General features: G+C 40.1%; 1 protein-coding gene across 5 annotated transcripts in view; it reads right to left on the reverse strand.

The window, feature by feature from the left end:
• The window catches only part of atp8b1 (ATPase phospholipid transporting 8B1), a 182,791-nt gene that overhangs the window by 62,291 nt on the left and 94,101 nt on the right, over positions 1–26,399 (reverse strand). For all 5 annotated transcript variants that reach the window (XM_063042668.1, XM_063042669.1, XM_063042670.1 and 2 more), the window contains 4 exons: positions 23,131–23,319; positions 10,317–10,408; positions 8,584–8,697; positions 5,545–5,643 (listed from right to left, as the gene is read on the reverse strand). In XM_063042668.1, the coding sequence (XP_062898738.1) occupies positions 5,545–5,643; positions 8,584–8,697; positions 10,317–10,408; positions 23,131–23,305 (480 nt within the window). In that variant the 5' untranslated portion in view covers positions 23,306–23,319. The remainder of the gene's footprint in view (positions 1–5,544; positions 5,644–8,583; positions 8,698–10,316; positions 10,409–23,130; positions 23,320–26,399) is intronic.

A 26,399-nucleotide genomic window follows, 5' to 3' on the forward strand; every position in this document is an offset into this window, starting at 1 on the left:
GCCTGTTTATTTTTTCTGCCAAAGTACATAACCATTCACTTTCCAACATTGTATTTCATTTGCCACTTCTTTGCCCATTCTCCCAATCTATCCAAGTCTCTCTGCAGACTCTCTGTTTCCTCAGCACTACCGGCCCCTCCACCTATCTTTGTGTCATCAGCAAATTTAGCCACAAAGCCATCTATTCCATAATCCAAATCGTTGATGTACAACAAGGACCCCTGTGGAATACCACTGGTAACCGGCAGCCAACCGGAATAGGATCCCTTAATTCCCACTCTCTGTTTCCTGCCAATCAGCCAACGCCCTATCCACGTAAGTAACTTTCCCATAATTCCATGGGCTCATTGTAATTTGTGACTTGTAAACCAGAATAATCCAGTCTTGACCATTAACGTACTCTTAATTGTGTTTTAGCCAAGACACCTCTAGCCCATGCACAGGTTGCTACCTCATAAATGGTAAACCCATCAGAGAAATTTATCAGCAGGCCCCTCAGGATCCCTCCCATCCATCCCACAGTCCCTTTGATCCCCTACAAACAGGCAGAGTATATTATAGCAGTCAGGATGGGAAACATCTTCTACCCTCAAGTCCTGAGACTACTGAACTCCCTGTCCCCACCCAGGTCTCAACACATATGAAGTGTCACTAGTGTTATACTGTTTACTTTTTAAACTTGTGTTGTAAATACTGAATGTCAATGTTTTGGAATATTTTATTATTTGATAATTTTTTGTGATAATATTATTTTATATGTTGTGTGCGAGTTATATGTACAGCTTTTTGTACCTTGATCCAGAGGAACATTGCTTCATTTGGCTATAATATATATTTGAATGAACAATAAACCTGAACTTCAACTTGAGATCTGTGGGTCCCAATCCACATTATACATTTCCAACTGAAGCTCAGTTTTGTTTAACCTAGTCTAACCTCACTCTACGAACTGTTCACTTTTATTCTTGGAAATTTTATTACTCAACCTCCCACATGCAACCTTATTCAACTTTACCCTTATTGGATCCAGCTTCCTTAATCCATTTGGCTCTTCTTGGACCAACTTTTCTTTTATTTAAAAATCAGAATGAACAAAACAGATAAATTAAAATCAAACAACACACATCAAAGTTGCTGGTGAACACAGCAGGCCAGGCAGCATCTCTAGGAAGAGGTACAGTCAATGTTTTGGGCCGAGACCCTTCATCAGGACTAACTGAAAGAAGAGCTAGTAAGAGATTTGAAAGTGGGAGGGGGAGGGGGAGATCCGAAATGATAGGAGAAGACAGGAGGGGGAGGGATGGAGCCAAGAGCTGGACAGGTGATAGGCAAAAGGGATATGAGAAGATCATAGGACAGGAGGCCCAGGGAGAAAGAAAAGGGGGAGGGAGGGAAAAACCCAGAGGATGGGCAAGGGGTATAGTGAGAGGGACAGAGGGAGAAAAAGGAGAGAGAGAAAAAGAATGTGTGTATATAAATAAATAACGGATGGGGTACGAGGGGGAGGTGGGGCATTAGCGGAAGTTTGAGAAGTCAATGTTCATGCCATCGGGTTGGAGGCTACCCAGACAGAATATAAGGTATTGTTCCTCCAACCTGAGTGTGGCTTCATCTTTACAGTAGAGGAGGGCCGTGGATAGACATATCAGAATGGGAATGGGATGTGGAATTAAAATGTGTGGCCACTGGGAGATCCTGCTTTCTCTGGCGGACAGAGCATAGGTGTTCAGCGAAACGATCTCCCAGTCTGCGTCGGGTCTCGCCTCGTATTCAACCAGTGTGCAAAAGACAACAAACTGGGCAGATACAAAAAAAAGTAATAATCATAAATAAATAAGCAATAAAATATTGAGAACATGAAATGGAGAGTCCTTGAAAGCTGGTCCATAGGCTCATCGTTTAGTCAATTGTAGAGTTTTCCACAAAAAAACTCCCCACCATTTGGACCTATTTTTTTTTGGAACCTGACAATAGCAAAACAGGCTGTACAGGGATAAGGGGTTAAACTTTATTCAAGATGTTCATCCTTACACAACTAGTCACATAATTGACTGACTTCAAACAGTTGTAAGGAGCCCACTTGTAACTTAAGAGGGAGCATCCCTGCACTCTAATCGCATCCACTTTAGGAAACATGGCACAAGAATCTATTCTGAAGCATGTGAAAGTATGTGTTTAGCTCTTGTATATTTTGTGATTTGAACCATTTTTCAAATCTGTGTTTCATTCAGCATATATTTTGACACTTGCTATTTCTTCAATCCGCTCTCGCCTTGTTTTTGACAGTACCAAAAACCCCACATATTCACTGTAGGTGAAAACTATCATAAGACAGGAGCAGAGTTAGGCCATTTGGCCCATCAAGTCTGCTCTACCATTGCATCATGGCTGAAATATTTTCCCTCTCAACCCCAATCTCCTGCCTTCTCTCTGTAACTTTTGATGTCCTTACTAACCAAGAATCTATCAACCTCTGCTTTAAATACTGTATACGCAATGACTTGGCCTCCACAGCCATCTGTAGCAATGAATTCCAGAGATTCACAGCCCTCTGGCTAAAGAAATTTCTTCTCATTTCTGTTCTAAAGGGATGTCCTTCTAACCCCAAGGCTCTGCCATTTGGTCTTGGACTCTTACACTACAGGAGACACCCTACGTCCAATCTATAAAGCTTTCCAATGTTCAGTTGGTTTCAATGAGATTTATTAATAAGGACATTGGGAACAGAAGAAAGTATGCATGAGTGACTTGAAGTTGTAACAAGACACAATAGTTTGTACGTGCTTATATCACTCAGTTCTTCTCAGCATGGCCTTGACCAATCATAAACACCAGAGATATTGGAAATCTAGAGCAACACACACAAAATGCTGGAGGAACCTGGCAGGGCAGGCAGCATCTATGGAGGGGAATATACAGTCAAATCCTGATGAAGGGTCTCGGTCCGAAACATGGACTTTTTATTCCACTCCATAGTTGCCGCCTGACCTGCTGATTTCCTCCAGTATTCTGTGTGTTACCTTGATCATCGTCTCTGCTGTGCCACATTATTTGTCGGGCATCCAGTTCTGATGGGGAACAAAGCAATGACAGCATTTAACACTTTGGCTCATTTCTTATTTCTTTTGTTTAATTAACTGTCGTTGCACCCAGAATGTTCTCTTCTCTGGCAACCAGCTACTCCTCCAGCTGACAAGCCTCTGACATTGAGCCAAAATAGTAACAACATTCATGTCAATGCTTTTAATTAATTTGCAATCATATAACCAGCCTAACAGCACCGCTCCTAATTAGGAAATGGATCCTACCATTGAGCACATGCAGAACCATTCCAGAATCTACTGACTCTTGAAAGAGAATTACTAATGCCTCCACAATCTCTTCAGCTACCTCTTTCAGAACTCTGTGGTGTAGTCCATGAGGTCCAGGTGACTTATCTACCTTCAGGCTTTTCAACTTCCTAAATAATTTCTCCTTAGTAATAGCAATGATACCCACTTCTGCCCTGTCACTTTCACATTTCTGGCATTTTGCTAGCGTCTTCCACAATGAAGACTGATGCAAAATATTTGTCTGCCATTTCTTTGTCCCCCATTAATACCTCTCCAGCGTAGTATTCCAGTGGTCCAATATTCACCCTCTCTTTTACTCTTTATATATCTGAAAACAACTTTTTTGTATCTTCTTTTTTATATTATAAGCCGTCCCATTGGCATTCTGCAAATTCCCTCTCTTGGGAATCGGCGCCAACTGGATTTTCCCAATTTACCTGCATATTGAGATCCCCCATGACTATCATAGCATTGCCTTTTTAACATGCATTTTCTATGTCTTGTTGGAATCTGTAGCCCACACCTTTGTTACTGTTCGCAGGCCGGTATTCAACTCCCAACAGGGTCTTTTACCTTTGCAGTTTCTTAGCTCTACTCACTATAGTTCTACCCACACCTTTTGATCCTGCAATTTTGCCCTATTACTTGCCTGTCCTTCCTCACAGTCTCACTATACATTGCGTATACTTGCCTACCTACTGTCCCATCCTCAGCCCTATCACTCCCGTTCCCATTCCCCTACCAAATTGGTTTAAACCCTCCCTCAGAGCTCTGCCTAGAAGGATATCAGTCACCCGTAGGTTTAGGTGTCCTTCTTGTACAGGTCATACCTTCCCCAGAAGAGAACTCAATGATCCATAAATCTGAAAAACTACCCCCTGCACCAGTTTTTTAGCCATGCATTCATCAGCAAAATCATCCTATTACCCTCACTGGCATGTGGCACAACCAGCAATCGAGAGATTACTACCCTGCTCAAACTGCACAAAATCTCTTGCTTAATACTTTACCGGCATCCTTGGTGGTTTTTCTAGAAATTTCTTTCTTAGCAACTGACTTAGATCACACAAACAGCCACCTCACGGACAGCAAAGTGACCAAGAAGTGGATATTCAGAAAAGCTCTCGATGCACATTGGCTTAGTTGGGATCATGTGAACAATGGCTGCTTCTGCAAACTTTACAAATTTGGGGCAAAGTTCCCAGCGCTCCTTTAGCTCTGGAATTTGTGCTTCACAAGTTCAAGTCTCTCTGCCACTGGTTCCAGCACATTATGACCCCAACATCTGGAATTTATAACAAACTTCCATTGAGCGACGTCACAGAAAAAGCCCTCCTCACATCGAGCACATTTACAAGGAGTACTGCCACAAGAGAGCAGCATCCATCATCACAGACCGCCACCATCCAGATCATGCTCTGTTCACACTGTCATTATCAGGAAGGAGGTACAGGTGCCTCAGGACCCACACCACCAGGTTCAGGAATAACCATCGGGCTCCTTGACTGGTGTGGATAACTTCACTCACCCTAATTCTGAACCGATTCCACAATCTATGGGCTCACTTTCAAGGACTTTACAACTCATGTTCTCAGTTATATTTCTTTATGTATTTATTTTTTATTTTATTTTTTTCATTTACACAGTTTGTCTTCTTTTGTGCATTGATTGCTTGTTAGTCTTTGTGTGTGGTTTTTTAAAAATAGATTTTATTATATTTCTTTGTTCTATTCTGAATGCCTGCAAGAAAATGAACCTCAGGGTAGTATATAGTGACAAATATTTATTTTGAATCTTTGTTATGTCATGAAATTTTCTGTTTTGTATCAGCACAATACATAAAAAAGTTAGCGCAACACTATTATAGCTCAGAGCGTTCTGGAGTTTGGATTCAAATCTGGTGGTTTTGGGTGTGTCCCTGTGGAACGTGTGGGTTTTCCCCGGGTCTTCCGGTTTCCTCCCACAGTTCGAAGGTAGGTTACGTTCATCTGTATGTTAATTGGTTGCTGTAAATTATCCTGTATTTAGGAATAATCGGAGTTTTGGGGTTCCTGGGGTGGTGTGGCTCGAAGGCTGCGAAGGGCCTACTCAACGATATATCGCTAAATACATAAACATCACAAGCTCAAGTAATCTGCTCCAAAGAACTCAAAGGTATAAAGTTCCAGACAGAGTTTAAACATGTCAATGGGCAAAGAGAATAAATGCTTACAATGTCATCCACCAGGTCCTTGACCGCTGTTATTCCCAACACCAGCAGCAGAGGAACAAGTGTAGTGTACCAAGCCAAGGTGGAGATCTGTGGAATCGCCTGGAGGCAGGAAAACACATTTCATTTATTTCACTGGTGCAAGCTTTTTGCCAACTTTGGAGACTTCAAAATTTAGGCAAATGCCTTCTTTGGTTGTAATAAGGTTTTTCCATACAAATTTGAGGTCAAGCATATCAAAGAAAAATTCATTTTGAAATATTTTCTGTTCTATTAACAAAGTTTTACAGGTCATAAGCTATACAGATTCATTTATTTATTACATGTATATTGAAATGTACAGGGATTTGCCCTAACAACCAACTCAACCTAAGGCTGTGCTGGGGGTCATCACCACATGTTCCAACGTCAGCATAGCACGTCCACTGTGATCAGCGGAACAACAACAACAAAAGAACAACAGCAAGGCAAGCCCCTTTCCTCCCTCCTGTCCTCATATCCTCTCACCCACTCACACAGACAGTGTTCCAACCCAGGAGAGGCCAGGCCTGCAGCCTCCAGTGGATTCATAGATATTGGCCGCCAACTTGCTCGGTGGACTCTCAAGACTCAGCGCTACGGGCATCAGCTCTCAACTTACATAGGAACATAAGAAATAGAAGCAGGAGTAGGCCATCTGGCCCGTCGAGCCTGCTCCGCCATTTAATAAGATCATGGCTGATCTGGCCACGGACTCATCTCCACCTACCTGCCTTTCCCCATAACCCATAATTCCCCTACTATGCAAAAATCTATCCAAACGTCTTAAATATATTTACTGAGGTAGCTTCCACTGCTTCATTGGGCAGAGAATTCCACAGATTCAGCACTCTCTGGGAAAAGCAGTTCCTCCTCATCTCTGTTCTAAACCTACTCCCCCGAATCTTGAGGTTATGTCCCTTAGTTCTAGTCTCACCTATCAGTGGAAACAACTTTCCTGCCTCTATCTTATTCATAATTTTTTAGGCTCCTGTAAGATCTCCTCTCATTCTTCTGAATTCCAGCAAGTACAGTCCCAGGCAACTCAATCTCTCCTCATAGTCTAACCCCCTCATCTCTGGAATCAACCTGGTAAACCTCCTTTGAACCTACTCCCTCCAAAGCCAGTATATTCTTCTTCAAGTAAGGAGACCAGAACTGCATGCAGTACTCCAGGTGCGGTCTCACCAGAGCCCTATACAGTTTCAGCATAACCTCCCTGCTCTTAAATTCAATCCCTCTAGCAATGAAGGCCAATATTCCATTTGTCTTGATAACCTGCTGCACCTGCAAACCAACCTTCTGTGATACACGCACAAGTACTCCCAAGTCCCTCTGCACAGCAGCATGCTGCAATTTTTTACCATTTAAATAATAATCTGCTCTTTCATTTTCCTTCCAAAGTGGGTGACCTTGCATTTAACACAACATTTTACTTCATCTGCCAGACCCTTACCCACTCAGTTAACCTATCTATATCTCTCTGCAGATTCTCCGTATCTTCTGCACAATTTGCTTTTCCACTCAATTTGGTATAATCAGCAAACTTACATGCACTACACTCGGCCCCCTCTTCCAGATTGTTGGACCAACTTCTGGACCCTCGATCCACTCTTTGGCTTCAATCCTCAACATCATCCCCAAGACCTGCTGATGTTGGAACCCCAAACTCTAGGCTTTGAACTCTGAGCACCAAGACTCGTGCACCTAGGGGGTTACTGGCCTTCACACCTCCTGCCGCATGGACCTCAGATCACCCGGGGGTTTTTATCTACTCCCTTTATCGGCCTGACATTTGTCTACAGATGTCATTTGTCCATGTTGTGATTGGCCTTCAAAGGTGGAATGGAGTACTAGCGGCTGGCCTACCCCCTAACTGCCCCACTTCTATGTCTGTAAACCTAACTACTCTCTGTCTCTAAAACCCTCCCTATGAACCTAAATAGAAACAAACAAGTTGAATCACGAGCTAAACGGAGACAACAGATCAGTGTGTCCGTGACCGAAACATGTTACAATGGGAGACAGAAAGGCATATAGCACATGGGCAACGTTACAATGCACATGGGGGATTTCAATCTGCAAATAAATTGGAAAAATCAGGTTGGTACTGCATCCCAAGAGAAGGAATTTGTAGAATGCCCACAAGATGGCTTTCCAGAACTGCTTGTGGTTGAGCCCACTTGAAAAAAAGGCAATTCTGGATTTGGTGTTGTGCAATAAACAAGATTTGATTAGGAAACTTAAGCTAAGAGAACCACGAGGTCTGTAAATTTTTTTCCCATCAAAGTTCACAGACCCCATGGAATCTATCTATGGACACCCCCTCCCCCCCTCCCAGGGGTTCAGTGGACTCCAGGTAAAGAATCCTTGCTATAGATATTAAGGTCATAAACATAAAGGGGAAGAATTAAGCCATTTGGCCCAGAGTCTAGTCCACTATTCCATAACTCTATCTATTAAAGCTTGAGTTAGCCAAATGACCAAGGGAGAAATTACAGAAAGCTCAGAAAACAAACGGAAGGTAGTGGGTAACTTCCGTATATAAAAAAACTCAAAATACACCATGCCCAAACAAATGAGCGAAATTAAAAGTGGGTTTCTTTTTTTAGTTAATGCGATCTGTGAAAATAGACTCAAAAGTTGCACTTGGATTTCAAATTTAGATTCTGATAGATAAACTGGTTATTCCCAATATTTTTCTTTTATTTCACAGTGGTTCTATATGCTAACAACAGCGATCGGTCAAACAGCCGAGGTTAGTTTATTTTCAATAGCAAGCCTAAGATTTACCTCACCACTTACAATAAACATTTGCTTTTTTGCCGAAACGCAGAGAACAAAATGAACAAAGTCCAAGTACGCGCAGAATGAGTGGTAAACGATAATTTAAGTGACATAGAATATTTTAAATTATGTCTAAAACTGCATTTTTTTCCCCCTTTCCGCACTGGATCTAAGAAAGGTTGCCAACATTCGCACGTGTTTTCATGCAGGGAATTCTGATTTGTTTTGAATACCTACTTGCAGAATGAGGAGAGCCAGAAAGTAGGCATTGGCCGCCCGTTTGAACTGTTCCATCAGGTTAAACGGTAGGAAGGTGATAAAGTTGTATTTATATGTTCGGATCGCATTCCCCTGGAAAGGAAAATAAACAACCGTTACATATCAGGATAAACTTTATTCATCATATATAGTACATTTACATGTATTAGGAATTTCCTTTGGTGTGTTGGGTTAAAAAAAAATAACATTCAGTAATTGTAAAGGATAAAGAACTACATAACAATAAAGTTAAAGGTTAAAGTACGGACATGGAATAAAATGTGCAAAAATACATAAATATCAGCATGTATTTACTGCAATAGGGTCATAAAGCACTACAGCACAGAAACAGGCCCTTTGGCCCATCTAGTCCTGCCAACCTGTTGTTCTGCCTAGAAACAAATTATATAAAGTAGTTTAAAATGTTCACATTTCAGTCCAGTGATGAGGTGAGCGAATAACTAGAGTGGGTTATCAGATTAACCGTCTGCTGGAAGATTTCTTGAAGTCAGAAGATGGATACAAAATTTGCCAGCTTAATATATTCTCTCCAATCTCAGAGGTGAATTTGGGCTAAAGAGTGCCGAACTTCAAAATTAAACATATTCAAATCCCAGTCTTTCACAAGACTGAAATTCTTCGTGAACGTTCCGGTAGAGCCAGGGGATGCTTTCTGAGTTGCTGTTTTTCAGATGAGCTCACAACAAAGGCCCAATCTGCTTTCTCAGGTGGACTTTAAAGATTCCCTGGAATGATTTTGACAAAAAGCAGGGAAGTCATTAGTTCTGTTCCATCCACAACAGACAGGATTTTCCAGTGGCCAACCACTTTGATTCCATTCCCATCCCAACATATCAGACCACGGCCTCCTCTGCTGCCAGGATGAAGCCACTTTCAGGTTGTAGAGTGTTCGCTCTGTTGTCATATTCAGTTATTAATCTTCAAAATTTAAGTCAGAGCAGGACATTTCTCCTTGTTGGGAGCTTGCTGTGCATGGATTTGTCATGTTCTCAAACATGCAAGAATATACTTTAAAATAAGTGAAAAACGGTGAATTGGTTAGGAACACCCCAATATTTTGGGAAGGAATGCAAAATAACAATCCTTCTCTCTGAAAACCAAGGAAAATGCAGAGATAATAATGATGCTTCAAGGTACATGAAAACCATCCTTCTGCAAACAACATCGACCCATGAAGAACACAAAATTCTGCAGATGCTGGAAATCCAGATTAACACACACAACGTGCTGGAGAAACTCAGCACGCCAGGCAGCATCTTTTGAAAGAAATAAACAGTTGACATTTCAACAGGAGCCTTCTACAGGACTGAAAATCAATTTCCCTCGGGATCAATAAAGTATGACTATGACTATGACTAAAAGCCAAGGGGAAGAAGCCAGGAAGGGAAGGAGTACGGGCTGCAAGGTGATAGGGAAAAATGGAGGGAGGTGGGAAATGAAGTGAGAAGCTGGGAGGTGATAGGTGGAAAAGGTAAAGGGCTGAAGAAAAAGGAACCTGATAGGAGAGGAGAGTGGATCATGGGAGAAAGTGAAGGAGGAGAGCTTCCATGGGAGGTGATAGGCAGTGAGGAGAAGAGGTAAGGAGGGAGCCAAAGTGGGGAATGGTAGAGAAGAGGAAGGAGGTAGAAATGACCAGGTTAGAGAAACTGATGTTCAGTTTATCTTCAACTCTATCAATAAAGAATACTCACCGAGTATTTGCTTTCTCTAAAGCAGCCAAATTTCCTGACAGTGAACTGATCGTAAAAGTTTCGGTCATTTGCTTTGACTTTCCATGTGTACTCTGAAACAGAAGGGAAAATGACTGGGATTGAAAAAGAATTGAAATATCCAGATCTTTTGCTTTCATCTTCATGATGTTAGCTTGGCTTTGCTCAGCTCTTGGATTATTCAGTAAAATAAGTTCAAAATAAATCTGTTATAATCAGAGTCAAAGTAAATTTATTCTGAAACTACATATATGTTACCATATACTACCTTAAAATACATTTTCTTCAGTCACTTACAAGAAAATAAAGGAATACAATATAAATACACATAAGCAAAAAAGGATGAATAGCCAATGTGCAAAAGACAAATTGTGCAAATGGAAAATTAAATAACACTGAGAATACGAGTTGAGGAGTTTTTGAAGGAGAGTCTAAATTATCTGAATAATCAGGATTCATCAAATGGTTTATGCCCCATTTTCTTTATTAATCATTAGTAACTACAGTATTTTGCAGAAGTCTGAGGCACATATATATAGCTAGGGTGTTTAAGATTTTATGTATTGCACAGTACTACTGCCACAAAAAAAAAATGGCATTTGTGAGTGATGATATAGGTCTCCATTGTGGACTGAGAGTGGGAAGGGGAAGGGAGAGGGGAGGGAGTGGAAAGCACCAGAGAGACATTCTGTAATGATCAATGATTGTTTGGAATCAAATAACCTTGTCTGGTGGCTCAGTGCTGGGTGTGTACACCCAAGCCACACTCCCTGCCCCTGGCAATGCTTCTCTGCCACCTGTCCCACACCCTTCCCCGGCACTCCACCCTCCTTATCCGCGAGTTCCGCATGCGCGAATTCAACCAACCACGAATCAAGAAAACCCGGAAGTGCTCTTCCAGCACTTGTTGTTTGACCTTGTACAGACTTTTTTTTCTTGGCATTATTCCCTAAACAATGCAGTATAACAACTATTTTACATAGCATTTACATTGTATTAGGTATTATAAGTAATCTAGAGATGATTTAAAGTATATGGGAGGATGTGTGTAGGTTATCCTGGATCAGGATCGGAAAAAAAAACGAAAGTTCTCTTACTAAGTAAGTCGGAACAGGTACACCCAGTATTATTTAGTGTCAGTTAGTCAAACGCTTGTCTTAGTATAGAGTATATATTTTGCCTTTCTATGCATATAAAACACTTAAGAAACGTTATGTTTCAGAGCCAGGCTCGGGAACGGAAATTCCCAAGTTTGATCCAGTGACAGATCGTTCCCGAGAGCACTCTCCATCTGTGCTGCATTGATGTGGAGGATCAAAAACCCAAAACCCCAAAACCCAATAATTAAACCACTGCGTTGCTTAGTAATAATTTTAGCTTTCATCGGGGCAGGGCCTTTCTCACTTTGTCCTTAAAAATTGTTCCCATTGTTGATCGACTGAAGCCTAACGCTTTTCCAATGACCAAAGGTGTTTCACCTCTTCCCGACCGCTTTATTATTTCCACTTTATTTTCAATCGTGATCGTGATTATTTTCGTGAACACAAACACTGCGGATTCAGAGCTCTGCCGCCGGGTCCTAATGTCCACCGTACTGAGACAGGTTAAATAAGGTCCGGAGTTCCACTGGGTCCTAAGATCCACCGCATTGAGACAGGTTGAACAAGGGACGAGAGCATCTGCGTTTTTTGGTATCCGCGAGGGGTCCCGGAGCCAATCCCTCACGGATAAGGAGGACCGATTGTATTCTAAAGATCCTTTGCTCCCGCCAGATTTACAAACTCAGTCTCCGCTCCAAGTTGACAAATACAGCACTGTGCAAAAGTCTTAGGCACCCTAGCTATATATATCTGTGCCTAAGACTTTTGCACAGTAATGTATGCCATGAGATTTTCCCCTGACCTCCCTCCCCTTTCAACCTTACCCTTTCCTTCTTACCCATCCCATCACTACCAGTCCACAATCACTCCAATTCTCAATGTAACACTCAAAGCTCAAAGTACAAAGTATGCATATGTAACTAGGTGACTATTGAATATCATTTCTTTCATTGCTAAAGAGAAAATGGTGATGTCATTTTGCATGGGTGGAGTAGAACGAAGTGTTGACGTGTTCTAGAGAGAACAAAGTTTGAGTGCTTTCCCCAGGTTTGGTGAGGAAAGATTTTCGCGAGTAAAACTTATCAGCGTTGGATTGCATTCCTTATTGGCCTTTATGAGCGAGGAGAACTCATTTCGGGTCCACCCTATATGTGTTTGGAAGTTAAGCTTGTGTGCTCCAAATAATTGCCACTGCCGTACAAATTTTGTTTTATTTTCATACTGCATACGTAACAAGGGGGTGGTCTAAAATTAAACTGGGATTGTAACTGCGGGAACTGGGTTTCTTTTTTAATTTCATTTTGTCGTTTTTATTTCAAATCCTCCTATCTGCATTAAAACATCTAAAACAGATAAAGGAGAACGTCTTCAAAAGCCGGTGCCTCACGGTGGCAGCATCCATCCAGAAGGACCCTCACTATCCATTCTCCTTCACTCCAAAGAGAAAAGCCCTAGCTCTCTCAACCCATCTTCAAACAGTACTTCTCCTTACTACCAGCAGGAGGCGGTAGAAGAGCCTGAAGTTCCACACTCAACGTTTGTTTGTTGTGATTATTAAAATGTATTGCATTCTACTGCTGCTATAATGCAATAAATTTCATGACACTCTGTACATTAGTAATACTAAACCTGATTCTGAAATGTCCTCACAAGTGGTTGAAAAGATGAAATATCCCCCCCCCACCCCCCACCAGCTCAGGTGACCAGATACTGAGCCAGGATATTTTGGATCTTCACTTACCCCACTTCAACTGTTCCCATAACCAATGGGCTCGCGTTCAAAAACTGTTCATCCCATGCTCTTGACATTTATTGCTTATTTATTTATTATTATTATTATTTATTTTTGTATTTGCACCATTCGTGCCTTCTGCACTCTGGTTAAACATCAAAGTTGGGCAGCCTTTCATTGATCCTGTTTATGGTTATTATTCGCAAACACGAGGAATTCTGCAGATGCTGGAAATTCAAGCAACACACATCAAAATTGCTGGTGAACGCAGCAGGCCAGGCAGCATCTCTAGGAAGAGGTACAGTCGATGTTTCGGGCCGAGACCCTTCGTCAGGACTAACTGAAGGAAGAGCTAGTAAGAGATTTGAAAGTGGGGGGGGGAGGGGGAGATCCAAAATGATAGGAGAAGACAGGAGGGGGAGGGATGGAGCCAAGAGCTGGACAGGTGATTGGCAAAAGGGATACGAGAGGATCATGGGACGGGAGGCCCAGGGAGAAAGAAAGGGGGAGGGGGGAAGCCCAGAGGATGGTTATTATTCTATAGTTTTACTGAATATGTCTGTAAGAAAAAGAATCTCAGGGTTGTATATGGTGTCATATGTATAAGTTGACAAGAAATTTATTTTGAACTTTGTTACACCTGACTATTCCACTACTTTTGAATTATCAACATTTCAAATAACTTAAAATTAAGGCCATTCAAAACTCTGCTACTCAAATGCTAACATGCACCATTCTGTTCATGATCTTCTTGTTTAATAGAAACATTAAATATGTTCTTGTTTAAAGTGAACAGCTTCACCTAAAGCAAAAGGTAGGGGTCGATCTTCCCTGGCCAATACTGGCCCATTTGTCATGGTGCTTACTCAAGTGGTCCCAGTGCAGATTTCCATTAGGAGCCTGACTCCCAGCAAATGACAGTGTCCCAGCGTAGCTGAGAGGCCATCTCAGCACGGGTCACTGACAGCAGTCACAAAACTACTGTCATTGGAAGCACTGAACCCTATGCAATGGGCTGTCAAAACCTGACCATATGGTCAGTGACATACAGAATATTTGTGTACACAGTATGGCATTTATAAACATTCAGCAAGGGTAGGAATGTGTCTTTTTTTTTGCTCCAATGTCTTTTTCTTTTCACTGTCTTATATAATTTGTGTAAAATTTACGTACAAAGGTGAATGGAGGAAAGTATGGGGGGATACCAGAGGTAAAGTTATTTTTTTTCACCGAGAGTGGTAGATGTGTGGAATACACTGTTAGGGTAATAGTAGCGGCCTTCTGGGGCATTGAATTCCACAGATTCACCACCCTCTGACTAAAGAAATTCCTCCTTATCTCTGTTCTAAAGGCTAATCTAAAGGCAGGCGGTAAAAATAGGGGACAAGCTCTCCTCTACAATCACTCTGAGCACCGGTGCCCCACAAGGCTGTGTACTCAGCCCCCTGCTGAACTCACTGTACACCCATGATTGTGTAGCCAAGTTTCCATCAAACTCAGTATATAAGTTTGCTAATGACACAACAATTGTAGGCCGTATCTCGGGTAATGATGAGTTTGAGTACAGAGAGGAAATTAAGAACTTGGTGGCATGGTGCGAAGACAATAACCTCTCCCTCAACGTCAGCAAGATGAAGGAATTGGTTAACTTCAGAAGGAGTAATGGACCGCACGACCCAATTTACATCGGTGGTGCGCAAGTGGAACAGGTCAAAAGTTTTAAGTTCCTTAGGGTCAATATCACAAATCACCTGACTTGGTCCAACCAAACAGAGTCCACTGCCAAGAAGGCCCACCAGCGCCTTTACTTCCTGAGAAAACTAAAGAAATTTGGCCCGTCCCCTAAAACCCTCCCTATTTTTTTTAGATGCACTGTAGAAAGCATTCTCCTATGGTGCATCACAACCTGGTATGGAAGTTGTCCTGTCCAAGACCGGGAGAAGCTGCAGAAGATTGTGAACACGGTGCAGCACATCACACAAACCAATCTTCCGTCCTTGGACTCACTTTATACCGCACGCTGTCGGAGCAGTGCTGCCAGGATAGTCAAGGACATGATCCACCCAGCCAACACACTTTTCGTCCCTCTTCCCTCCGGGAGAAGGCTCAGGAGCTTGAAGACTCATACGGCCAGATTTGGGAACAGCTTCTTTCCGACTGTGATAAGACTGCTGAACGGATCCTGACCCGGATCTGGTCCGTACCCTCCAAATATCTGGACCTGCCTCTCGGTTTTTTTGCACTACCTTACTTTCCATTTTTCTATTTTCTGTTTATGATTTATAATTTAAATTTTTAATATTTACTATCGATTTGTAATCCAGGGAGCGGGAAGCGCAGAATCAAATATCGCTGTGATGATTGTACGTTCTAGTATCAATTGTTTGGTGACAATAAAGTATGAAGTAAAGTAATCCATATATTCTCAGGCTGTGTCCTCTGATCCTAGACTCCCTCATGAAGGGAAACATCCTCTCCATGTCCATGCAATCTAGGCCTACCAAAATTCAATAGGTTTCAATGAGACTTTCCCATCCGCATTCTTTTTTGAGTACAGGCACAGAACCATCAAGCACTTCTCATACATTAACCCTTTCATTGGCCATCTACCCTTGATGCACTCAATCCTGATACAAGGCATCCAGAGGCTGCTTAACCCACTCAGTTCTTCCACCAATTTGCTCTTCCTGGCACTTGGAACTTACCTTGCTTCTGAGAAATTATTTCCAAGAGCCAAAATATTTGCAAGTTGCGAGCTTATTTTGAATGCAATCATTTTTCTTTGATGGATTAAATTCACAACTCAGAGTTTCAAACCTTCCAATCAATTTTCCCCAAAGCAATTTCATATAATTGAAAATCCTACTTCAATTGTGACTCCTTACAAAAACTAGAACAAGATAATATTAGACCATAAGTCATAGGAGCAGAATTAAGCCATTCAGCCCATCAAGTGGATGAGTCTCAAATCAGAGGGCACAGCTCAGAATGTAAGGACGTCCCTTTAGAGCAAAGATAGGAATTTATTTAGCCAGAGGGTGGTAAATCTGTGGAATTCATTGCCACAGACAGTTGTGGAGGCCAAGTCATTGGGTATATTAAAGTGGAGCTTGATAGGTACTTAATTAACAAAGGTGTCAAAGGTTACAGGGAGAAGGCAGGAGAATGGGGTTGAGAGGAATAATAAATCAGTCATGATGTAATAGCAGAGCATATTGATGGGACGAATAGCCTAATCTGCTTCTATATCTTAAGGTCTCATGGCCTATCATTGTAGATGTGCTGGAGTGGAGAGGGTCCAGAGGAGGTTCATGAATATTATTCTGGGAATGAAAGGGTTAACATATGAGGAGCATTTGATAGCTTTGGGTCTGTCCTCACTGGAGATTAGAAGAATGAAGGGGGATGTCATTGAAACGTATTGAATACTGAAAGGCCTAGATAGAGTGGATGTGGAGAGGATATTTCCAACAGTGAGAGAGTCTAGGACCATAGGGCACAGCTTCAGAATAGAGGGACATGCATTTAGAACAGAGATGGAGAGGAACTTCTTTATCCAGAAGGTGGTGAACCTGTGGAATTTGTTGCCACAGACACTGTGGAGGCCAAGTCATTGGGTATATTTAAGTAGAGGTTGATAGGTTCTTGAGTAGTAAGGATGTTAAAGGTTATGGGGAGAAGACAGGGGATTCTGCAGGGAGCGCTCATGGAGTGAGGTCGTCTCTCTGGCTTCGCTCCATTCCCGTTATCCTTTTTAACCTATGATCTCCTTGATTTAATCAACTTTAAGTACACCAGAAGACTTACTTTATCTCTCTGACTTATTGATTAATTGATTTCCTTTTGTCAACTGCATCTTTTGAGCTTAGAGAAATGAGTACGAGATCTAAAACCAAAGATGGGAAAGACGCTGATGGGAACGGAGGAAAGAAGAAAGGTGACTCTAAACAAACTGAATTAACTTATGAAGTTATGATGAAGTGTTTGGAGGAAATGTTTGAGCAGCATCGGATAAAATTATCTGAAAGTTTAACTGCTCAATTTGAACAACATCGTCAAAGCCTCAGTGAAGATTTAAAATCAATCAGGGATTCTTTGAAATCCCTGAATTCTGATGTTCAAAAACACGATGCAAAAATTTCTGAGCTGGATACTAAATCTCAGAAGACGGATACCAAAGTGGAGATCTTAGAGAAGAATCTAGCTTCGACTACTAAACAGCTCCAACAACCTAAATCCAAAGTTATTGATCTTGAGAATCGATCGAGAAGACAAAATTTACGTTTAATTGGCTTACCCGAGGACGTTGAGGTTGGAGATCCTGTAATATTCCTTGCTCAACTTTTAAAGGATTCGTTCGGTTCAGTTTTTCCCAACGATCCTCCATTACTCGACCGCGCCCATCGTATACCGTGGGTAAAGTTGGCAGCGGCTGTTTCCAAACCTAGACCAGTTATTCTTCGTTTCCATTATGTTAATGTTAAAGAACAACTTCTCCAGATCGCTCGTCGACAAGGGATGATCAAGTATCGTCAGCATTCCTTCAGGATAGTTCAAGATTACAGTCCTGAAGTGATGAAGGAACGACTGACTTTTAAACCTTTAATGTCGGAATGCTATCAAAAAATCTCAAACCGGCACTACTGTACCCTGCACGACTCAGAATCTCTCTTCCCGATGGAAATCGTCGTGTCTTCCATTCTACAACTGCCGCTCGAAGCTTTTTGGATGATAACTTCCCATCTGATACAGACACCCTCTCTTAATTTGTGTCTGGTGCTTCCAGCACCAATTTTTTTTCTCTCTGGTGCTTTTCTTCAAAACAACCTTCTACTACTGTGCGATGAAGGTTTTTTATAAGTCTAAGATTTTTGTTCTTTGTTTATTACTATAGTGATTATTCTATAACTTATATAGAATATTTATCTCCTGTGAATAACATCATTTTCCCTTAGTTAACCTTTTGTTTTAACTTATCCTTTTTCGTTATTACTAACGATCCGATCCGACGGTCATTTGTAGTTATATGTTTCCTATTTTTGATTTTCGCATAATTAAAATGGCGACTTGTCTTTCTTTTTTCTATAATCTCCTTTTTTTTGGGACGCCATGTTCTTATGCTTCTTCCCATAATCCATTTTTCTTATTTTGGAAGCAATTTTTTATTTACTCGCTTATAATTAACTAATTATATGTACTGATACTGTTTTTTTTATTTCATATATTTTAGTAATTTTTAATATGTAGACTAATTTACAATACTTTATTTTTCACATATATTAGTCTTCGGGAGGTCACTTATTTAACATATATTTTTGGAGTTGCCCCCTGCAGAAATGGGGTTAAAGTTAGTATTAGTCCTTTTTTCAGCCTTCTCTGGCTTAGTTCGGGGTTCTACTTGGGGTTGGGGGAGGGGGGTGACTTTTTCTTTTCTAATTTTTTCTATTGGGCTGATTCAGAACTACAAAGATGTCCGCAGTGTCAAGATTTCCGGTTCCTCTCTAATCATGCATTCCTCTTCCGATTTCATGAGCTCACATTATGGTTAACCCCTTACTTACCAAAGGGTTAATTTTTAGTTATGGCTCATACTATTAATTTTGTCTCTTGGAATACAAATGGTTTAAACCATCCAATAAAACGGAAAAAGATTTTCAAAGTGTTCCAAAGACTGAATGCTCATATTATTTTTGCACAAGAGACACATGTAAGGAAAGAGGACAATCAACGCTTCTTTAAGTTTTGGAAAAAACAACAATACCATTCAAATGCTCAAGCCAAAATTAAAGGCGTTTCAATTTTTATTGATCCCTCAATTACACTTATTCATCAAGACATTATTTCAGATCCTAATGGCAGATTTCTGTTAATTACTGGGGTACTTTTTAATAAAAAGGTTGCTTTGGTTAATGTTTACGCTCCAAATGTGGATTATCCTGAATTCTTTAAACACTTACTCACTTCCTTTCCTAATTTAAACGAGTATATGTTGATAATGGGTGGTGATTTTAACTTATGTTTGAATCCCATGTTGGACAGATCCATAGGTAGTCCGGCTTTACCGAAGAAGTCGGCTACTATTATTAACTCTTTTATGTTGGATTCTGGATTTCAGAAATTTGGAGATTTCTACATCCAAATGATAAGGAATTCTCCTTTTTTTCACATGTACATCGTTCTTTTTCCCGTATTGATTACTTTCTGATTGACTCTCGTTTGATTCCATATGTAGTTGATTGTAATTATGACATTATTGCTATTTCAGATCATGCTCCAATGAAACTTTCCATCAAGCTAATGGATACCTTTTGTACTAGCAGACAATGGTGATTTAACCCTATTTTGCTTCAAGATCAGGACTTTGTCAAATTTGTAAAGGAGCAGATTGATTTCTTCTTTTCAACTAATACTACGGAAGAAGTTTCCAACGGAACTGTTTGGGACGCCTTTAAAGCTTATATCCGTGGTCAAATTATTTCCTATTCGGCTGGTTTGAAAAGACGTATTAACAATGAAATACTTCTGTTGGTTGATAAAATTAAAGAAGTCGATAAAAAATATGCTATTTCTCCCAGTAAGGAGCTGTACAAACACAGAGTGGAACTCCAATTGGAACATAGCTTACTATTAACATCCTCGATTGAAAATCAATTAATGAGAACTAGAAGTGATTTTTATATTCATAGCGATAAATCGGGTAAATTACTGGCTAACCAATTGAAATTTGATTCGGCTAAACGTCAAATTACTAAGATTCGTAAACAGGATGATACTTTCACAGTTGATCATGTTGGGATAAACCAAACCTTTCAAGAATTTTATACCTCTTTATATCACTCTGATTTTCCTCTCATGATTCTAATTTCATGCATGATTTTTTAAGTAAATTGAGTTTTCCGAAACTATCACCCGAAGATTGCCTATCATTAGAAACTTCCATTTCAGAGGAAGAAATAATAACTGCAATCTCATCATTGAATTCCGGTAAAGCACCCGGTCCGGATGGGTTTACAGTGGAATTTAAAAAATTTTTTTCCTCCATTCTTTCTTCTAAGTTGTCCAGAATATTCAAGGAAGCAATCAGCTTAGGTAAATTACCACAATCGTTTTATGAAGCCTCTATTTCCTTAATTCTTAAAAAGAATAAAGATCCTATTGATTGTGCATCATACAGACTGATATCTCTTCTGAATGTAGACTCTAAAAATTTTTTCAAAAATTCTAGCAACTAGACTGGAGAAGGTGTTACCTCAAATTATTTCTAGGAATCAAACCGGATTTATTAAAAATCGCTATTCATCCTTTAATATTAGGAGGTTAATGAATATTGTTTATACCCCCTCATTTACTACCCCGGAATGTATTATCTCATTAGATGCTGAGAAAGCCTTTGACAGAGTTGAATGGCCTTATTTATTTAATGTTCTTGAGAAATTTAATTTTAATTTGACATTTATATCTTGGATTAAATTGTTATATTACTTCCCGGTAGCCTCGGTTTGTACAAATAATTATAGATCTCCTTTTTTTCCTCTTTTTCGTGGTGCTAGGCAAGGTTGCCCTCTTAGTCCTTTACTATTTAATATTGCTCTTGAACCTTTAGCAATTGCTATTCGTGACTCGCCAAATATTGTTGGTATTACCCGTGGAAACGAAATACATAAATTATCATTATATGCAGATGATTTGTTGTTATACATCTCTAACCCGGAGAAGTCAATTCCTGCTATCCTAGATCTGTTAGCTCAATTTAGTAACTTCTCTGGTTACAAATTGAATCTTAGTAAGAGTGAATTATTCCCTTTAAATAAGCATGTACCTATTTATGGACGTTTACCATTTAAATTGGTTACTGATTCATTTATATATTTAGGGATAACAATTACGAAAAAGTATAAAGATTTATTTAAAGCTAATTTTTTATCTTTAATTGATCAGATTAAACTTTTATTTACCAAATGGTCTCCAATCTCTTTGTCTTTGATTGGTCGGGTTAATGCTATTAAGATGATCATTTTGCCTAAATTTTTGTATATATTCCAATCGGTTCCAATTTTTATCCCAAAATCTTTTTTTGATAACGTAGATTCAAAAATTTCCTCTTATATTTGGCAGAATAAAAATCCTAGGTTAGGTAAAAGGTATGTACAGAAATCTAAAAAGGAGGGGGGGCTCGCCCTCCCGAATTTTAGATGCTATTATTGGGCAATTAATATTCGATATTTAAAATTTTGGATACAAGATTTGGACGCATCTTTAAACCCTCATTGGGTAAATCTTGAATCTAATTCATTACAAGGGTTTTCCTTCAGTTCGGTTTTAGGAACTTTACTTCCTTTTACTTCTTTTAAATCATATAAACAAATTAATAACCCAATAGTTAAGCATACTTTACGTATATGGTTTCAATTCCGAAGATCTTTTGGGTTTAATCAATTTATTCTAGCAAGTCCTATTATATCAAATTTTCTTTTTCAACCTTCTACGATGGATCAAGCTTACTTTGATTGGAAAACCAAAGGTATAATATCTTTTTGCGATTTATTCTTGGATAACTGTTTTATGTCTTTTGATCAACTCTCTAATAAATATAACTTACCCAGATCTCACTTTTTTAGATATCTACAGATTAGAAACTTTTTAATTACTGTCTCTCCTAATTTTCCACATCCATATCCAATGGATACTTTGGAAAAAATCTTAGATTTAAATCTCTCTCAGAAAAGTGTAGTAGCAATTATATATAATATAATTATGAATCTATGTCCTGATGCTTCTAATAAAATTAAAGCTGACTGGGAAAGAGAACTTGAGATTAATATACCGACTGAAAAATGGGAAAAGATCCTTCTTGGTGAATTCATCCTCTGTATGTGCTAAGCATAGGTTGATACAGTTTAAAGTAGTGCCCAGGGCTCATATGTCCAAAGATAAACTATCTCGTTATTACTCTTATATTAATCCAATATGTGACAGATGTCATTCCGAGATAGCTTCTTTAACCCACATGTTTTGGTCATGTCCCTTGTTGGAGAAATATTGGAAAGATATTTTCGATATTATTTCAACGGTCCTAAATATAGACTTACAACCTCATCCAATTACTGCTATCTTTGGACTACCAATGATAGACTTAAATAATTTAACCTCTTCATCACGAAGGATGATTGCATTTCTTACTTTAATAGCTAGAAGGTCCATTTTGCTGAATTGGAAAGACATCAACCCTCCTACTGTATTTCATTGGTTTTCACAAACTATGGTGTGTTTGAATTTGGAGAAAATTAGAAGTGCAGTTTATGACCCTTCCATTAAGTTTGAAAAAACTTGGAGGCCATTCATTCAGCATTTTCATTTGATGTAATTTGATCATTTCCAAACTTGTTTTATCTCCCTGTACTGTTGTTGGTGGGGATTGGAGTCGTCGACACTAAGGTTTTCTTCTTTTCCATTTTTAGGTTGTTAGTTTTGCCCAAGTCTTTTAGGTTAGTTGACTAATTTTGTTTTTCTTTGGGGATGGGTTTTTTTTGTTTTGTTTTTTTTTCTTTTTCTTTTTTTTTCCAGTTTTTTTTTATTTTGTATTATCCGTGGTTAGTTCTACATGTTTGGGAGCTTTGTTAATTTCCACTACTTGGTTTTGCAATTTTTTTTTAAGTGTAACATTACATCTCCTTCTATTTGTATTATGGCTATGTTCTGTTTCTGTATTTTGAAATTAATAAAACGATTGAAAAAGAAAGAAAGAGAAGACAGGAGAATGGGGTTGAAAGGAATAATAAATTTAGCCATGATGGAATGGGAGAGAAGATCAATGGGCTGAATGGCCTAATTCTGCTCTTATGTCTTATGTTCTAATTTTATGTTCTAGTTTCTCTAAGGAGTCACAAGACAGTGATCTAATACCTAACATATCAATTTGATTTTTTGCCTTAGTCTGAAATGATTGTTTGCGATTCAGACTCACCATTTTTCAACTGCCGCCGATCAGGATCTTGCTGGGCAATTTCGTTCTGTTCTATATCGTTCAGCCTTTCATTGGAACTATCCAGTTCATTGTCCGTCTCGTCATCGCTGTACGGAACCACATCATCATACCCTCGCTCATCTTCGCTGAAGCTGGACAGTCTGTCGGTACTCATCACCTTGGTGGCCTCTGAAACAGAAGTCAAAGTCAGCAAGAAAGGTACCAATAGTGTTGCCACTTTTACAAGCAAGTGATGGAAGGAAATTACAAAAAATGTTCACTAAACCATCAGCATGTTACAAACCATCAATACTATTAACAAAAAAAATTTGACCACATAGCCAATTGTCATTCCTTTGACACTTTGAGATGACTGACTACATCTCTTCCGAACCCCTTTTGTTTTCTCCATTGGAACATCATTTAACCGTATGTATTTATTGAGAGACAGCACAGAATTTTAAGAGACTTTAAAAGACATTTAAAATTCTTTTAAAAGTCTTTTACAAGATTCTTAGATAGGTACATGGAGCTTAGATAAATACAGGGTGATGCAGTAGGGAAATTCTAGTCAGTTTCTAGAGTAGGTTATATGGTCGGCACAATATTGTGGGCCGAAGGGCCTGTAACGTGCTGTAGATTTCTATGTTCTATGTTCTAATAGGCCCTAACAACCCTTTGAGCCGCAAGGCTCAGCAACCTTCACTTAAATCCTAGCCCAATCATGGGACAATTTACAATGACCTATTAACTGGTACATCTTTGGACTATGGGAGGAAACCGGAGCACCTGGAGGAAACCTATGCAGTCATGGGGAGAATGTACAAGCTCCTTGCAGACAGCGGCGGAAAATGAACACAGGTGGCTGGAACTGTAAAGTGCTGTACTAATACGCTACCATGCTGCTTAAAGTTGTCAGAGTTGCTGGTAGAGGCAGGGACAATAATAACATGCAACAGGCTTTCTGCCCAAAGTGACTGGTTTTACGGTGCCAGTAAGCTGGCTTTACCCCTTCTCCTATCAGTAGAAACTGTTCCCCTGGGCTTAGAAACTAAGCCACACTTGAATGCCAGGAGCTGGTCTTGGTTGTCAGAGGCTATCTGAGAAGCCCACTGTTGGGAGCATTTAATGGGGAGTGGGAGCTTAACCCCACTACCACTCCCAGCTATAACAACTTAAAGGAACATCAAGGTAGTGCATAACAGTGCAAAAACTAGAGAAAGTGCAAGGCAGCCTGGACAATAACAGGGTTGATTATAAGGTGAAGACTCTGCCTTTTTGTATGAGGGAACCATTCAGTAGTCTTATAACAGTGGGTGGAAGCTGTCCTTGAGCATGGTCACTCCTGCAAATAGATCCACTGGTGTAGTAGGCAGCTATTTGAAGAAACTCCAGTATTATTGGAAATTATACATTCTTTTTTTTACGAAATTATTCAATTATAGTGGTTAAATGGGAAGGCCATGCATTGATTAAGTTACTTGACCTGTTGTGTTGATCCAAGGGCAAGAGTTCAGATCCCCTCTATAGCAGCTAGAAATGTAATTTCCAAGTGAACTTGGAGTTGAAATTTATTATTAATAGAGTTGGCTTTAGATGGTCATAAAAATTACATCTGCTCCACTCTGAACTGCTCTGGGAAAGGAAGAGCCACACACAAGTGCTGGAGGAACCCAGGGGGCAGCATCTATGGAGAAAAAGGACAGTCGATTTTGGGTCACAGAGTTACAAGACAGCTCTTCAGCCTAACTAATCCATGCTGATGAGCATGTCCCATCCAGCCCAGTGCTATTTTCCAGTGTGTGGCCCATACACTTCTCAACCTACCCTATCCCCGTACATGTCCAACTGTCTTTTCAAAGGTGGTTGCACCTGCCTCATCACATCTGCTGATTGCTCATCACATATAGAGGTTGCCCATTGTGTAAAAAAAAAGTTGCCCCTCAAGTTCTTATTTCAGATCATTCATCTGGATGAGTCCAGATGAAGGGTCTCAACTCCAAATATCAACTGTTGATTTGTACCATGTAACTTTGTGATAGATAGTCACTGTCCTGGGCCAGGGGGCCTTTGTTTTATTTCTCCTGTGGTGATATGACGTGTCTGAACATGATTGGAGAGAGTTCTGAGCATGCACAGAAACGTTAGAATGATCTGGAACATGGCTTGGTAAAAATGTAGTTTGGTTTTGTTGTTGTAAATAAAAGGTGAGAAGTCAGGAGAATAGGGGTGAGATGGATCACAAATCAGTCATGATGGAATAGCAGAGCAGACCTGATGGGCTGAATAGCCTAATTCTCGTCCCATGTTTTCAGGTCTTATCAGATCAATATTTGGAATAACGGAAGGACAATGGAAAGCCCAAAGGAAAATATGACCAACAAAATGGTGGCCTATCACTGCAAAGGCAGTGTTTTTAAACTTCCAATGATTAATTGCATTTAAATCCAACAATTGCCGTGGTGGGAGTAGGGCTCTTAGCAATGTCCATGATCCTTCCCATCAGTCCAACAATTGCTTTGACCTCCTACCATCAGGTAGGAGCTACCAAGCATCAGGAGAAGGAGAAGGAGAAGGAGAAGGAGAAGAAATAGTTTCTTCCCCTAGGCCACGTGACTACTGAATTCCCTGCCACCACCCAGGTCTCACTGCATATGATGTGCCAGTAGCGTTATATTGTTTACTTTTTAAACTTGTTGTAAATGCACCTTATTTGTTAATTTATTTGTGGTAACGTTACGTTATGTGTTGTGTGTGAGTTATATGTAGTGTGTTGTGCACCTTGGTCCGGAGGAATGTTGCTTCACTTGGCTGTATATGTGTAGATGGTTCAATGACCCGAAACTCAAATTTGATCTCGTCCCTGGATTGCTCATCCAAACCACAAGTTTACCCCAAAGAGGTCTGAGAACACCTTTGTCTTTTTCTTTGTCCATCTGATAATCTTTTGACATAATTAACAGTGGAAAAAGTGAGTCCATTTGGGAGTTTGGTGTTATGCATGTGGCCTGCCCATGGATGCCAAGCAGATGCTACACCTTTCCCAAGGGTAACCTGCAGGCGAGCGGAGGGAAGGACTGCCTTGCACCTCCTTTGATAGGCAATATCTCAACCCAGCCACCTGACGTCATACATAGGGAAAATGCAGGGAGCGAAATCAACCTCATTTACTTTGCTGAACTCACCACACCCCATTCTAGAAGAGGTGTGGAGCATTCTCCTCAAATTTGGCTGCCTGCAGAAGTTCAAATCTATTATCACAGTAAACA

The sequence above is a fragment of the Mobula hypostoma genome, chromosome 3 (assembly GCF_963921235.1).
Source record: "Mobula hypostoma chromosome 3, sMobHyp1.1, whole genome shotgun sequence".
NCBI classification, from domain to species: domain Eukaryota; kingdom Metazoa; phylum Chordata; class Chondrichthyes; order Myliobatiformes; family Myliobatidae; genus Mobula; species Mobula hypostoma.